We start from the raw sequence: 15,396 nt of genomic DNA on the forward strand, positions 1-15,396 counted from the left end.
CAAAGCCAAAGTTCAATATTTTAATTCAGTTAAAGCCCCGGACCCAGTACACCTGTCATTATTGCTGCATTCTTTGTGAGACTCCCTCTAGTGGCCCACAAGAGTTAGCTTCCTGAACGAGCACACTTGGACGAAGATTGGGGAGTTCCGTGGCAGTTCATTCTCTTTGTCTAATTTGATGGAAACTGGTCTCCTATCAAATGTGAAGGTGAAATCAGGGGAAGGGTGTGAAATGTCAGCCTAAAGACCCCCATCCCCTCCCAATGGGACCAGGAGGTGAAGGACCTAGTGATTTTATGACAATGAGCACTAAGAAAAACCCTTGAAGCTCTGAAATCCCAGGGACTTGACCTAAAGTGTGAGGGCCAACCCCAATGACATCACAGATCTTTCCTGTGGTCACAATGGTACTGAGCCACCCTGGAGAGATGCCCCAGAAACACAAAGACTTTAGTCAGATGGCAACCAAGTTTCCTTAGAGCTTTGGCTTTCTGAAAGACAAAATAAAAAACTCTCTGCTCCCTTTCAAAAAAGTCAAATCAACAAAAAATCAAAAAGCCAGAAAATCAAGCATCATGAGCTCAGGTATTTATCTCATGGATTATTCAAGGTCTCTAAGTTCTCATTCTTGACGACCTTACCTATATTTCTTACTACATATAAATAAGGTATTAAACCCCAAAGGAGATCCTTGGATGGCTTGAGCACGATAGAGTAAGAAATCATTTCCTATTATTTTATAACACTTTGATCTAAGTGGCTGCATCTCAACAAAGTTTCCTAATGTCTAATGGAAGTACCTGGGATGATAAATTCTTCTAGCTGACTATGGGTGTGATGAATTAATGAATTAATGTAGGGGAGGACAGAAGAGGGGAGTGTAAAATAAATTAGAAGCCTCCCTTAACCTTCACCGTATGTACAGAAACTGTCCTTAATTAAAAAAAAAAAAAAATTTAACCACCAGGGCAAAAATCCACTTGCCTTAGTTCCTGATCTGATTTAGCATTCTGGTTGCCTAGTTACAGATGTAAACAAAAGTGCCTCCCCAGCTGCAGAGGAACAGCCGAAGGAAACTGATGGCCCCCTTCCTGGCTCAGTCAATGACCAAGAAAAGAAAGCAAGTACTTTTAGCCATTCATACTAAAAATACAATATTTTGCTCAGCTTCTTTAAAGCTTAGCGTTGTTCAGAGAGTTCTAAGGAGTCCTAGAAGAGTTGTTTATCTTCTCGCTCTACCTACATTTCTTGTTTGTTCTGCTTTGACAAAGTGACTGGTGACCACACAAGCTGAAAAGAGAGAGGGTCTCAATATGTGAATACATTCATTGAACTGACTTTTAATATGCAGGGCTAAATATGAACACAAATTTGATCATTATTTTTTATAAAGATTCAAAAGAAACTATGATAAATGCACGATAGAGACTTTATCTCTAACATGAAAAAGAGAATAGCTAAATAGGTTTCTTTTATTGGTACTTGTCATCAGTGAAAAAGAACATTTAAAGAAGCAGTATTTTTAGACTTCACCAGGGGATGCAGCCTCTGGTGATGGAAAGAGCACTGGAAAGCTAGCACAGTATCAAGCACTGGATTTTGGTTTCTGTTGGCTGTAGCACCCACTGGCTGTGTGACTTCCAGCAATTACTTAACCTCTCTGTTTCCTCTTCTGTGAAATGGGCTAATTAGGCCTATCATCCAAAGATGTGAGGTTTGAATGAACCACTAAGATAAAGAGTTTAGTAAGTAAGAGAGACTCGGTCAATCGTTAGAATATGATTATTATTATCATCATCTATATGATCTTGAGGAAGTCTGCTACTTCTCTAATCCTCAGATTCCTTGCCTATAAAAATGATCATCTTAAATTCTTTCTGCAATAAGGTAGGATTTCAGTAAAGACAATGATTCCCACCTTATAGGGCATTATATATGTGAAAGTATTTTATAGGCTCCAGTTAGGCCATAAAGGAACACAACATTTTAAAGTATTGTTATAAAACAGGTGAAAACTGACACACGTAAAAAGTCCATGAAGAGCTACCGACTTGTTTGTGAGAATTGTTATATAATTACAGCCTAGCTTGTAGGAATAGAGATGAAGCAGAGCTGCCTCCTATATGCAGTTAGCAAAGATAGAAAAATTTACATATAAACTTATGTTAGATACATCCAAATTTGCATATAAGAGGAAACAAACAGGCTGCAACATTAACAGCTTTTGCTCTCTGTAGGTAGTACAATTACAATGAGAATTTCTTTTTTCTGTATCTTTTACTTTTCTATATTTTTCCAAATTTTCCTCCATTATCAGGTCTAACGTGTTACTTTAAACGTATGTGAGTTGTAGCTGTGTTTTTAAGAGGATGCTATTTATGGTCTTCAACATAAGACTTAAAAATAACATAAAAGTGAAAGATATATCCAACTGTTTCTCTTGAGAAGGGGGAAGGAGACAATCACCTAGTAATTCAGTGTCCTTGGACACAATATTCACAGTCTTTCCTTCCACAAAAGGGAATGAAAGGGCTCCTAGGTGCCAAACATGGAAGGCCAGGGAGCAGCCAGTTGCTGAGGGAATACCACAGGCAGACCAGGCCAGGGTCACCATGGAGAGGTGAGAAGAAAGAGCAGCACTGAGTAGGCCAGCAGCCCAGGGTCCAGCTCTGTTCCAGCTCGAACCTGGAGTCAAAACACAGAGCAGGGCAGAAGGCCAGTCATGTTCTGTAGGTAGTTAGGATGGTTTCCATAACATGGACCCCTGGGTGCCCAGTGGATCAGTGTACCCATCCTCTAGGGGAAGACCTGGCTTCAGAGCCTCAGTTCCCACTCAGCAATGGGGAGAGAGGGCCTAAAGCATGATCATGGCGGTCACTGGCTCCATTTTGAGCAACCTTAAGCCGTGCTGGTTGTCCACCGCCAAGTGGGCAGGGTCAGGAGAGCCTAACTATTGTCAGGTGGTCTTTATTAGCTTCCTTGATAATAAACTCACTTTTTTTTTTTTTTAAGTTTTACTGGAGGAGAGAGCTTTCCACTTAAGTCTCTTGGGTGTTAATTAAGAAGTAAGACATGGTAGTTTTGCAAAAGGAATGATTTCTGTTTGTGGGTCTTACCTACTCTGCTCACCATGATCATATACAATAACATAAACTAAGAAAAATATCCCAGGAAACTATTTTAAGTTTTAAACTGAGGCAAAATACCACTTATACTCTCCCGATTGAATCCAGTTCAGTGATGGGCTATTAAAATGAGCATAAGTCTGTGTCCTGTTTTTGATCTTAAAAATAAAGAACATTAGAGTTTAAAACAGTTTTAGCATATGTCAAACAGTGAGTGCATTTGGCAGTCTCTTTCCTCCGAGAAATGCTCTTAAATTATGAACTTTGGTACAAGGGGAACTTTCTAGTAGTGCTATGTTATTGGATGAGTTAAGTTCATATGGCCAGCTATGTTAAACACTAGTAAGTTATGTACAAAACTGTGCTCTGCCTTCATTTCTCATTGACTGTAATAATCTGACATCCAGGTTTCATAGAAAACAAAATTACCTGGATAGACTAGATTTCTAGTTTGGGACTTCATTTTTGAAAACTAGTTGTTTCCCCTCGGAAATTAGCATGTTGGAGTAAATTCATTCTGTGAGAACTCCTTTAGTAACTCATCCAATAATCATTGGATATTTCACTTAAAATTTTTCTAAGAATAATCCATGGCTTTGAATTGTCCAAAAAGCTTTTCCTGTGATACCAATCTATGAAATGAAGCTCTCTAACTTGATTTTGGTTTTAGTCTCTAGAAATACAGATGGAGCATGTGTAAGTTTAACTGGGCTGATGGGTCTATAGTATATATTTTGTTTAAAATTAAAATATTTATATAAAAATAAGATCGGTAAGACTTACCTATAAAGTAGCTGATGATACATTTTAAACCCATGACCTTTGTTTTAGGTAAGATTATCTCCTGCCACAATGTCAACCAAGAATTCTACAGATCTAGTTCAGTATGTTGACACGTAAGTCTGTAAAGTGCAACCCATTTCAACTATTTACTATATTTAATGATTCAGCTAGAGATTAAAGTGCCTAAGATCTTTGAGTTCATATAAATGGATTCTCTGCTTTCAGAAGAGACTGCATAAGCAACTTCAGATGACCCTCTCTATGCTATTCTTTTCTCTTTGACCAAACAAGCCCATTTTATAGCCTCCTCTTTAAGTAACTTCCATAGGTTCCTATAGATTATGAATCATACAACATAGGCAATGAATGACATATGAAAAGATCACATAGAGTTAACTATGACTTTCAAAATACACCAAATTAATCTATTAGGATTTTGTTATAAAAACTCAGAAATTTTTAAGTATATTAAATGAATCATCAGAAAATTCTGTTTTTGCTGCTTACAGTGCCACACCTGGACCTCATCCAGGGAAGGTCTGCAGAAGAGGGACAACTCTGTGGGCATGGGAATATGACACATTATTGATACATATACAGTGTCCGAAAGACCCTTGAATTCCAGTTGGTAAAGGTGGCATCACAGAGGCAATGCATATTCAATTGAGTTGTTTTCTATTTTGCATGTCGAGGAAGGATTTGGTCTGAGGCAACAATTAATGTTTTTAGGGCACTTGGGATTTCATCTCTATATGACCTCAGTCAGTCCCATAATGTCTCTTGGCTTTGGCTCTTTCATTTGCCGAACAAAGAGGTTAGATTAGAAGATCCCTCGGACCCACTGTAACTTTAAAATGATTCTGATCCTGGGGCATCTGGGTGGCTTAGTTGGTTAAGGACCTGCCTTTGGCTCAGGTCCTGATCCTGGAAGTCTAGGATGAAGCCCTGCATTGGGCTCCCTGCTCAGTGGAGAGTCTGCTTCTCCCTCTGCCTTCACCCCACTCATGCCCCCACCTCAAATAAATAAATAAATAAGATTTTTAAAAAATAAGATAAAATAATTCTGATCCTAAAATATATATTATGACCACAGAAGAAATTTAGCAAACAAATGAAATGAGTCAATGAGAAAAGTCTAAATACTGGATTTTTATTTTTTATATTACCTTTAACAATGAAGATGATAAAAATTTTAAACTCACAGATTTTTATTACAATCTGTTCACAATTAAGAGTTTCCCTGATCCTTAGCCAATTGAATTAGCACACCACAAATACTTCAGCCACAGTATTTCAGCTCCTCTTTTCATGCTGCCCATAACTTGTATTTGCTCATATGACAATAAGGCCATAATTTAGGGAAAATGAAACCAAACAAAGGAAAAGGATTTTTTTAATGTTTAAAAATACAACTGAGGGGGGGTGCCCGGGTGGCTTAGTTGGTTAAGCGACTGCCTTCGGCTCAGGTCATGATCCTGGAGTCCCGGGATCGAGTCCCACATTGGGCTCCCTGCTCAGCGGGGAGTCTGCTTCTCCCTCTGACCCTCCCCCCTCTCATGCTCTCTCTCTCTCTCTCTCTCATTCTGTCTCTCAAAATAAATAAATAAATAAAATCTTTAAAAACAAATACAACTGAGGGTTCTAGAGGGGAGGGGCTGGGGGATGGGTTAGCCTGGTGATTGGTATTAAAGAGGGCACGTATTGGATGGAGCACTGGGTGTCGTATGCGAACACCGAATCATGGAACACTACATCAAAAACTAACGATGTAATGTATGGTGACTAACATAACATAATAAAATTTAAAAAAATACAGTATTTTAATGTTTAAAAATACAATTCGGATCAGTGACTTTTTTCTGAGTGAAGGACAATGAATGTGGTAGGCATAGAAATAATTATTTTACATGGATATATTAGCTAACCTTGCCATCCGAGGAAGAAAGGGAGACTTGTTCTTGCTCCTACCTGAATCCACGCATGCTAAATGGAAAATAGAAATCATTCTTCTGATCTGTCAAATTCCAAGATGAACCCAAGTGGATTTCTTTAGCCCAGGCTGCTGACCTACATCCCGGGAGATGACAGAACAAATTCCTGGAAGACGGTGACAATCTTGAAAAGAAATCCAAGGAAATTTTTGCCATTTCTTGGATTCCAGAGAAACTAAAATTAAGACAAGGGGGGAGAAATATTCTCTAATTCAAAGCAAAAGCATAATGAAGATTATCTAGTCCCGGAATTCATTTCTACCTTGATCTCCCCCAAAACCCCTCTCTTGTGGTCGAAGCCATATATCTAGAACTTCTATGTACCACCTGAGATAGTTTTGTTTTGTTTTGTTTTTGATCTTTCCCCTGTGATCTCCCAGAGCAGGCTGCAAGCTTTCTAAAGGCAGGGATGGTATAACCTTACCCCTACAGTACTAGCCTATGGCGGTGCATTGACTATCGATTCCTGTGGAACCATAGTTGATAGACTTAATGGAGAGTCATGGGGGAACAACTGAATCTTTAAGAGTCAGCTTCGTGCAGCAGACTCCTAGGTAGCTGATTAACTGGAAAAGCAAAATGGTACTCGGGCATTTCAATCATCAGTGAAGATACTTTATACTGACAGGTCGAATCCAATAAAATAAACAGAAAAACAACAAATTTTTAAAAATTGCTTCATCCTTCAAGCCATAGTAGTCAGTGAGCAGCAACAAATTTATTGATATGCAAACAAGGTACTTACACAAGCAAAAGTCATTATCAACTCATTAAACTGCCTGAATATATATTACATATTTGCAGAGGTTCTGCCTTATAAATCTATATGGGAACATTTATAGGAAATACAAAAAACCAAACACTAACCACAACCAAAAAAAAAGTAAAAATCCAGCAAAGATTCACGCTGTGAAGAAGGTTTGCACATTAAAATGACTGGCAGGACCGAGTGCTTACAGGGCTCTGCTCAGCCTCAGGCAGTTGGAGCTACACCCACACATTATTAGTACTTGTTAAATGTTAGGTCATATTAATAATCCATGGGGCAGGGGGAGGCGGAATGCTTGCAATCATTTATAGGACAATTATGGTGACATTATATTAAAGGCAGTAAATAATTATGATTGCCACATGTGTTTGTTAATTCACAATGACAGGGTAGCCCATGCTTATTTAAGCTTGATTGAACAGGAAGGCACCAAAGTCTTTTTTCTTTTTCTTCTTTTTTTTTCTGCTGGCAGAAGGAGCACGGCATGGAGGCCAGGCACCTCAGGTCCACTCTTAAATCCGCCTCTAATTAGCTATGGGACCTTGAGAAAAAGAAAATGTCTTTTCTTTGTGGGCAGTCTCTGCCTCTTCTGTAAAATGGGGTGGAGTTTTAAGTGATGGTGAGCAGCCGAAGTCCAAGGGCTGTCTGTGTTCACAATCAGATCCAGATTTCATTTCCAGGATGCAGATTAGAAAGCCACCTCTGTTTGCTACTTCTCAACTCTGTTCACAATTTCTCATAAACATTCTTTTATGTCATAACATAAGTGGCTAAGATTTAAGAACATAGATTATTCCCCCATGGGATTTAATTTTGAATAGAAAACAAATGCTGCCGATAAATCTCTTTTTTATTTTTCTTCAATTGACCCTACTGAAAAAAAAAATTCTGACCTCTGAATCAAATAATTCCTAAGGTCTCTTCCATCCCTAAAATTCTCTGGTCTTCTAAAACTGGTTATTTACCTTTTATTCACTTTACAAACACTTATTGAGCATTTACTATGTGCTAGGCACTTAGAGAGTCATCAGGGAACAAGACAGACTAAGCCTCCCGGCCTCGTGGAGATTCCATTCGAGCAGGAGGAAGAGATACACAGTGTTGGATAACCTGTCAAGGCAGGCTTTGCTGAGAAGTCCGATGTGAGCAAAAAATCAGGAGATGAGGGAGCTGGCTGTGTAGACGTGTGTGCGAAGAGCAAAGTTTCCAAGGCATGGGGGCAAAGATGGCTGGAATGAAAAAGAGAAAAGTATAAACCTGAAGTATCATGCCCCCGGGCCAGGGAAATGAAGTTGTTTGGTACTGAGGAGTTGTCCAGGCTGGGCTACAGCCAGTGTGTATCTCGTGAGTTCTCTCAGGAGTACCCTCTGGGAAGATGAGGGGTCTGGCTGACAGCCAAAGAAGGGTATTTAAAATTTGGATCCATAAAACTATCAGTAAGTGAAATGGGCAAAATAAGACATGACTGATGATCTCTCTTGGTGAGTAGAATATGGCATTAGGGGTCTAGGGGGAAGTATTTATTTTCACAGTTTTCCCTCTGCACCATGGCAGACATTTTATTATATCCCCATGATGCACTGCTTTTCTTGCTATATGAGGAAGACAGATATTTTACAGTGAAGGTCAGGAGAAAGAAAGACCAAACACTGTTGGCTGAGCTTTCTATGGGCTAGGTCATGTTACCTTGGATATCTTTTGGGTTTTATTTTGCAACGTCCTATCCATCCATGAAGGCCACCAGCTCCCAGGAAAGAAAGTTCAAAGCAGCCTACACAGCTTGCGAAGGCGGGCCCTCTGGGTTTGTTAGCAAGGATTCCACGACCTGGCAAACCCTCTTGCACCCGGCACAGCTCCCTGGCCCCACTGACCATACTCATTGCCAAAGCTTCCAGCTCTTGGGCCAGGGCAATCTCCTCAGTTCATCCTCTCAACAACCCTAACAGAGGGAGAGTGTCACTATTTTAACGACAAAGACCCTGGGGTTCAAAGGAGTCAAATATTTGTCCACACACAATACTATGACAGGACCAAGATTCTAACCCAGAAATCTATGTCTAGATTTCCACAGGCCCTGCCAGCAATCCGCTCAGTACATGTGTGTGTGCACACGCACACACACACACACATGCAACACCTCGGGACATTTCACCTGCAGCCCAACCCTGGAGCATGAAAGATGTGATACGACCATAGACTTCTGGTCTTCCTCCATGAGGGTGCCTCTGTGAGGTGTGGCCAGCCTGGACTCCCGGCATCTTAGCCGTGCCTGGGAGGCACCACCATCAGTCAGCCTCAGTGCAGTCTCTTACTCGTCTCTGGCATCTTCTAGATTCCATCTCTAGCCCCTTGCTGTGATGGGTGAGACTCTGGCTGTGGGTGGACAGAGCTATAGTAATTGGGCATGACCCACAGCAACCCCCCTGCCACATTGGTTAGGGTAGGGGCTGCCCAGATGAAACTCAGTACCTCCCCCAACCCCCAGGAGGCCCTCTGGATTCTTGCCACACGTAGGAGCTTCTGCCCAAGCGAGAGAACTGTGCTGGGGTCAGGTTGAGGCTGGACTCGGTTCTTTAGAGCAGAGAGGGAGCCCCTCCAGCCTCTGGGCCTCAGAGAGGACCCTTAGAACTCCAGGGAGAGATGCAACTCAAGCCGAGGAAAGGTGACTGGTAGATACATAATGTATCCTGAGAAAACACAATGTAACAGGAAGAGCTACTGATTGGTCTAAGCCAAGTTGCTGCGATGCAGGAAAAAAAAAAGAGTCAAAAATAGCAGTTTACAACGTTTCCCAGCCGAGTTACTGCCAATCTCCAAGCCTCAGATTCCATCCGAATTGAGAAAAATTTTACCTATGTAGTGGTGGGGATGAAATGAAATAATTTTTATGGAAGTGACATGTCGACCATAGGCATTATATGGAAATAAGATTGTGTAATAATAAGTTCCTTACATTCGTCCTGGGTTAGGAACTTCCCTTAAGTTATGTACCATCTCTCCTAGGGCTGCCATAACACAGTCTCATAAATTGGGTAGCTTAAAACAACAGATATTTATTGCCTCACAATGGGAGGTCAGAAGTCTGAAATCAAGGTGTCGGCAGGGCTGGTTTCATCTGAGGGCTCTGAGGGAGAATCTGTTTCATTCCTCTCTCTTCGCTTCTGGTGACCGCTGGTAATCTCTGGTGTTCCTTGGCTTCTAGATGCATCACTTCAATCTCTACCACCGTATTTGCCTGGTAGTCTCCTTGTGTCTCCATCTTTCCATGGCCGTCTTCTTATAGGGCCGTCAGTCACACTGGATTATGGGCCCACCCTGTCCTATCATCCCAACTAATTACATCTGCAATGACCTTATTTCCAAATGGTTACATTTTGAGGTACCAGGAGTTAGGACTTCAACATACCTTCTGGTGGGGAGACAATGCAGCCCGTAATTCCATCTAATAATTACTAATAATCATCGTAAGAACGTATGTAAAAGACACTTATTGGCATTACAAAGCACTCCAAGTACATTAAGTAAACTGATATCCTTCAAGCAGTTGGGTCGGGCGGGAGCCCTGGTCTCCACAGGACGACGCAAGGACGGAAGGGCAACCCAAGGAAGGCTAGAGATAGTAAAAGGCCGAGACAGCGCCTGAACCCCAGTCTTCAGATTCCAAATATAGTGTTCTTTACCCTGGAGACTCCCATAGACAACACATACACCCCCCCCCCAAATAGCCAGGCAATATGGAAAAGTGTCACAAAAACGCTACAAAGTGCGATAAGAAGTCCAAATATCATCAAAACCATTTGCTGCTGCAGTTTGCACACGCTTTGCCTGTAAGTGCAACCTATCACATCTCCATTCACACAGACACTCCGGAACCCCTGAATGCCTCCCGCAAGAAAGCCAATCACCCCAGGTGTATCATTCATTCTGGAATTTCATTGAAAATTTTACTAACGTGAGGTGTTTCCCTCATACAGTATAACTTTTCACTAGAAATTATCCACAACCGGTCTCCTTCTCCAATCTCTTCTCAGCTACATCCCTATTTAGAGTCCTGTCCTTTCCAGGCTCTTCCATGCAGACCTCGCACTGGCACAACCCTATCGGCTTTGGTCGGCCTCTTCCCAGATTGTACCCATGAAACCGGAGTTGCCTCCCTTAGGGCCCTAGAGCATTCAGTATTACGTAAAACTCAGCAACGGAGGCTTCTCTAGCTGCCAAAATCCATTCGCCAGGGTGGTTAGATACAAGCAACAGAGAAACCACGGAAAACATCTTTTCAATTTCATTGTTCCACATTCACTTACAGGTTATTTTTGTGAGGCCTCAAAATGTTCCCTAAAATGTCACTGTATATGTACGTTTTTTGCAGGACTCTAGGCACCAAGAATGGAGCTAGTCATCATAGATTTCACAAAAATGAAAACTGTCTTCAGTTCTCATCATTGTTCTAGAAAAGGCTTTCAGCTCTCAAACTTTTGCATCTTGAGTATTACAGGTTGCCAAGACGGTTATCAGAATCTCCTAAGTAAATGTAGTGCTCTATTCACAGGAACAGAACAGGCAGAGAAGTGAGAGGTTCTCTGTGCCGACGCATCTGTCAGCAATGACACAGCTGGTGCAAGTCACACGGAGCCTCAGAGAAACAGAACTCGGAGTTTGTGGAAAATCTGTTCAGATTCCGTTGTCAGCTCCATAATCAATGATTTATGGAAAGCCCAAATAGCTCTCTGAAAAGGCCCCCTGGGAATTCTTTCTCCTGTGGTTAGTAGCTCCATCTGGACTAGTCTGGAATATTCAGTCATTTCTTTACTTTCGCAGTTAAATTTAGATATAAGTCCCACTGATATAACATACTAATGAAACAGTGGGCTTGTTTTTGTTTTTAACTTACTGAAAGAATCAGAGTGGCCACATCTTGTTATTCAGTTTTTAACCTTTCGGATGATCTCAGGCTTTGAACCAAGGTATCAGGAATCTTTCTTAGAAGACTGAGAACGTTCCTGTGTGTGTTTTTCTGGTGGTTGATTTAGAAAGCTCAATCGCAAAACAGTCTTCTCTCTTGTTACGGTAATGGAAGTGGAAAAATATACGAGCTCTATGTTTATCTTGCAGGAATCATGTAAAGAGAACTAAACAGGGCATTATCTGGTGCTTCATTAAGCATCATGAACAAATAATAATAAAACTCCCCATCTATAGTAAACCTTAAGCATGAAAAGAAATTTCAAAAAGGAATGCTCTCCGTTTAAGTGTAAAATAACTTCTAAAAATAAACTTTAAAAGCTAAAAGAAACCATAGAGTCCATCATTTATATAAGTCAGTTAATGTCCCCAGGGTTGCAGGAAAATATACTTGCATAGAGCAGGTGCCGCCTCCCTAGAGGCTTCCTTCGGTGTACCAAACAGCAACATCATGGAGCCCATCATGACAGGCAGGACCACAGACTGGCATCTGAGCAGAGGCGGCAGCCCCGTGCCCCTGGCCCCTCTGCTGGCTTCTGTCTCATGCCTCATACTCTCTCTGGATTCAGTCTTGACACCAGCCAACAGCACCCCCCGAAGAGTGAGTGAACGTGGGCTCCTCATAAGCCTGCAGTTCCGTGGCACTGGTTTCGCCACCCCTACCATGTGCCTCTCACAGGAACTATACAGAGCTTCACAACCATACAGCCAAGTAGGCCTGGTAGCCCCACTGAAGGATGAATTCAACTGAAACACTTGGTTGGTCAATGGTGGAACCCATATTCTACCCTCGGTCTATCTTGCCTACCACCTTGGAAACTGCTTCTGACTACCCACTTGACTTGAGAGCTCATTCTCTATTTTACACATCAGCACTTCATTCTATTCTGCCTTGTAACATTCACTAATTCACATGACCCATCTTAAATAAATCAGTGACGCTCAATATTTAGAAGACATTTAGAAACACCTAAGTGTTTATTTCAAATATGTATTCTTGCGGTGTCCCTCCCAACCTTCCAGACCATGATTGAACGAATCTGTGGTACAATCTTCATTGTAACAACTTCCCTCCCTTCCCCACCCTCATCATACTAGTTCAAGTTTCTTTATGAGAAATACTGAATTAGACTAAGTTTCTTGAGGGACAGAACACTGTATATTAAGCATGGACTAGAGTAGATATTTAGTAAATACTTACTGATGTATTTTTTATTTCAACTGTCATTTTTATTGGTAGACTATTATAGATACAGTGCTTTCAGCTACACATAACACAAACTCCAACCAAAATGGTTGATTAGCTCACATTTTTATAAATCTAGAGTTTGGTTAATTTAGAGGCTTAACATCATCAAGTAGGTGTTTCCTGTCCTTCCTCCCTGCCATCGTATTCTCCCTCATGATCACAAGATGGCTTCAGCAGCTCCAGACATCACATACAGATGTGACAACATCCAGCAAACAAGTGGGAAGTTCCTTCTTATGTATCTCTTCTCGAAAGCAAAGAAACCTTACCCAGAAACCCCACAAGAGGTTTCCCCTTTCACTGGACTGGCCAGAATTGCTTCACATGCTTCTACTTAAACCACTTGCATCTCAACCCAGAAGGAGACCACCATGATTCACGTGCCCCGCTGAAGGACATGGCGGATGGGAGGATGAACCAAATCAGGCAGAAGCAGTGGGGGTTGGCAGGGTGGCTACGAGGAGTTAACCAACAATGTGTGCCACACTGGGAACACCTAAGAGTACACAAATACTCAATTTTGAGAGGAATGCAGCATCATTCACAAGTGTCTGTATGGGGTGGAAGTCTAGGGACCAAACACTCTTTTACTGGCACATGCAGGCTGCAGGTTGTGAAGAGACCAGATAAAACACTCGCTCAAGGAAGATTGCAAGTAAATGTGCAGTCTGCCACTAGGCTATGTGTCACCATCAGCAGGGCCCGACACCCTCTTCCCTTCTGCCTGTGACTCACACAGCCCATCCAGGGGAGCACTGTCAGCATGCTGGTGTTTTAGAGGAATGGATTTTACATATATATGAGGCTCCATTTGGTAATTTTCCAGAAGAACGTTTTGAGCCAAATGAGTGGTAGAGGGAATTTAATGAAATCCTCAGCAAAGCCTTCTTTGTGCAGGGGAAAGGAAAGAGGAGCTTCACCTCGGCTGAGGCTGAGGCTACTTTATACTGCCCAAGAGAAGAAACTGTAAACCTTGGGGCTCTCCCAACCTGTACCTTTACGGCACCATTCCCGCCCCCCCCAATTTCCAACAACTCAGCCTTAAGGGAACAAACAGTCTAGCTAGAAAAAACCGTCAACAAATATTTATTGACTACCTACTTCATGTCAGGCACCCTTCTCAGTGTTGGAGACCATGTGGAGAACAAGTTAGATAAAGCCCCTGCCCACAGGAAGTTTTTATTCTAGTGATGGAGGGCAGAAAATAACACAAGGAAGATAATTTTAGATAATGACAAATGCTGGGGAGAAGATGAAATGGGGTATGATGATAGAAAGTGACTGAGGAAGGGCGCTTAGGTGGCTCAGTCGGTTAAGCATCTGCCTTCTGCTCAGGTCATGATCCCCAGAGTCCTGTGATCTAGTCCCGCATCGGGCTCCTTGCTCAGTGGGAAGCCTGCTTCTCCCTCTGCCTGCTGCTCCCCCTGCTTGTGCCCTCTCTCTCCCTCTGACAAATAAATAATAAAAATAATTTTTAAAAAAGAAAGAACAAAAGTGACTGAGGAGAAGACTTGTCTGAGGAGGGGATACTGGATTTGAGATAAAAACAATGAGAACGAGGCGACCATGAAGTGACTGCAGGGAAGGGCATTCCAAGCAGCAGGAACAGCAAGAGCCTAGGCTCTGGGTGAGGAACTAGTTTGGCATGTTTGCGGGACAGAAAGAAGATCCATGTGGTTGAATAAGAGTGAATGGATGGAAGAGTGGGAGGAGCTGAGGTTGGAAATGAGAGCAAGGATTTTATTCTCAGAAAATGGATAAGCCATTGGAGGGTCTTAGACTTTTAGAAGACCACTCTAGCTGCTATGTAGAAGATGCACTTTTTGTTCAGACACAGAAGTAGAGGAGATAATAGTGGCCAGGACCAAGAAAGGAAGAAAGAACTCGGGAAAGAGTGGATTTGGAGCCTAGGGACACTTCTATGTGTCTATGTGTCATTTCTGCTGCCACTCTAACAGATCCCATGAGTAGCATTAATCAAATTGTGTCCCCTGCTTCTGCTTATTATCTCTTGGAATTATAGGAATATAGGAGAGTTAAGCTTAACATTTGATTTTGGAGTCACACTGATGAGTTTCAAATTTTGACCCTGACATATATGAATTGTGTGACCCTTTCTTCTGTCTGGTAAATTTCCTCATTCCGGTCTCCCAAATCACTAGTTCATCCTTCAGCTATTTCCTGTCATATTTATCCCATCTTTTTTCTTTATTTAGACTATTATAATTTTTATGCCTAATATTTCTACTTTTTTACTTTTTTATGTTTTCATTCTGCTAACATCTTCCCTTTTTCTATTGTTTACTAGCCTTTTTAAAAATGTCTTGTCAGGACACCTGGGTGGCTCAGTCCATTTAGCATCTGACCTTCAGCCCAGGTCATGATCCCAGGGTCCTGAGATCGAGTCCCGAGTGGGGCTCCCTGCTCAGCGGGGGAGTCTGCTTCTCCCTCTCCCTCTGACTGCCACTCCCCCTGCTTGTGCTCTCTCTCTCTCACTCTAGCAAATAAATAAAATCT

General features: G+C 41.8%; 1 protein-coding gene across 1 annotated transcript in view; it reads left to right on the forward strand.

Moving 5' to 3' along the window:
- The first annotated feature begins 427 nt into the window (after positions 1-427).
- The window catches only part of FAM81B (family with sequence similarity 81 member B), a 52,164-nt gene continuing 37,195 nt past the window's right edge, over positions 428-15,396 (forward strand). The window contains exons 1-3 of the mRNA XM_025866797.2: positions 428-585; positions 1,023-1,120; positions 3,957-4,021. Of these exons, the coding sequence (XP_025722582.1) occupies positions 576-585; positions 1,023-1,120; positions 3,957-4,021 (173 nt within the window). The 5' untranslated portion in view covers positions 428-575. The remainder of the gene's footprint in view (positions 586-1,022; positions 1,121-3,956; positions 4,022-15,396) is intronic.

Source organism: Callorhinus ursinus, unplaced genomic scaffold (genome assembly GCF_003265705.2).
Source record: "Callorhinus ursinus isolate GAN/ISIS: 27379988/994484 unplaced genomic scaffold, GSC_fseal_2.0 scaffold3, whole genome shotgun sequence".
Taxonomy (NCBI): Eukaryota; Metazoa; Chordata; class Mammalia; order Carnivora; family Otariidae; genus Callorhinus; species Callorhinus ursinus.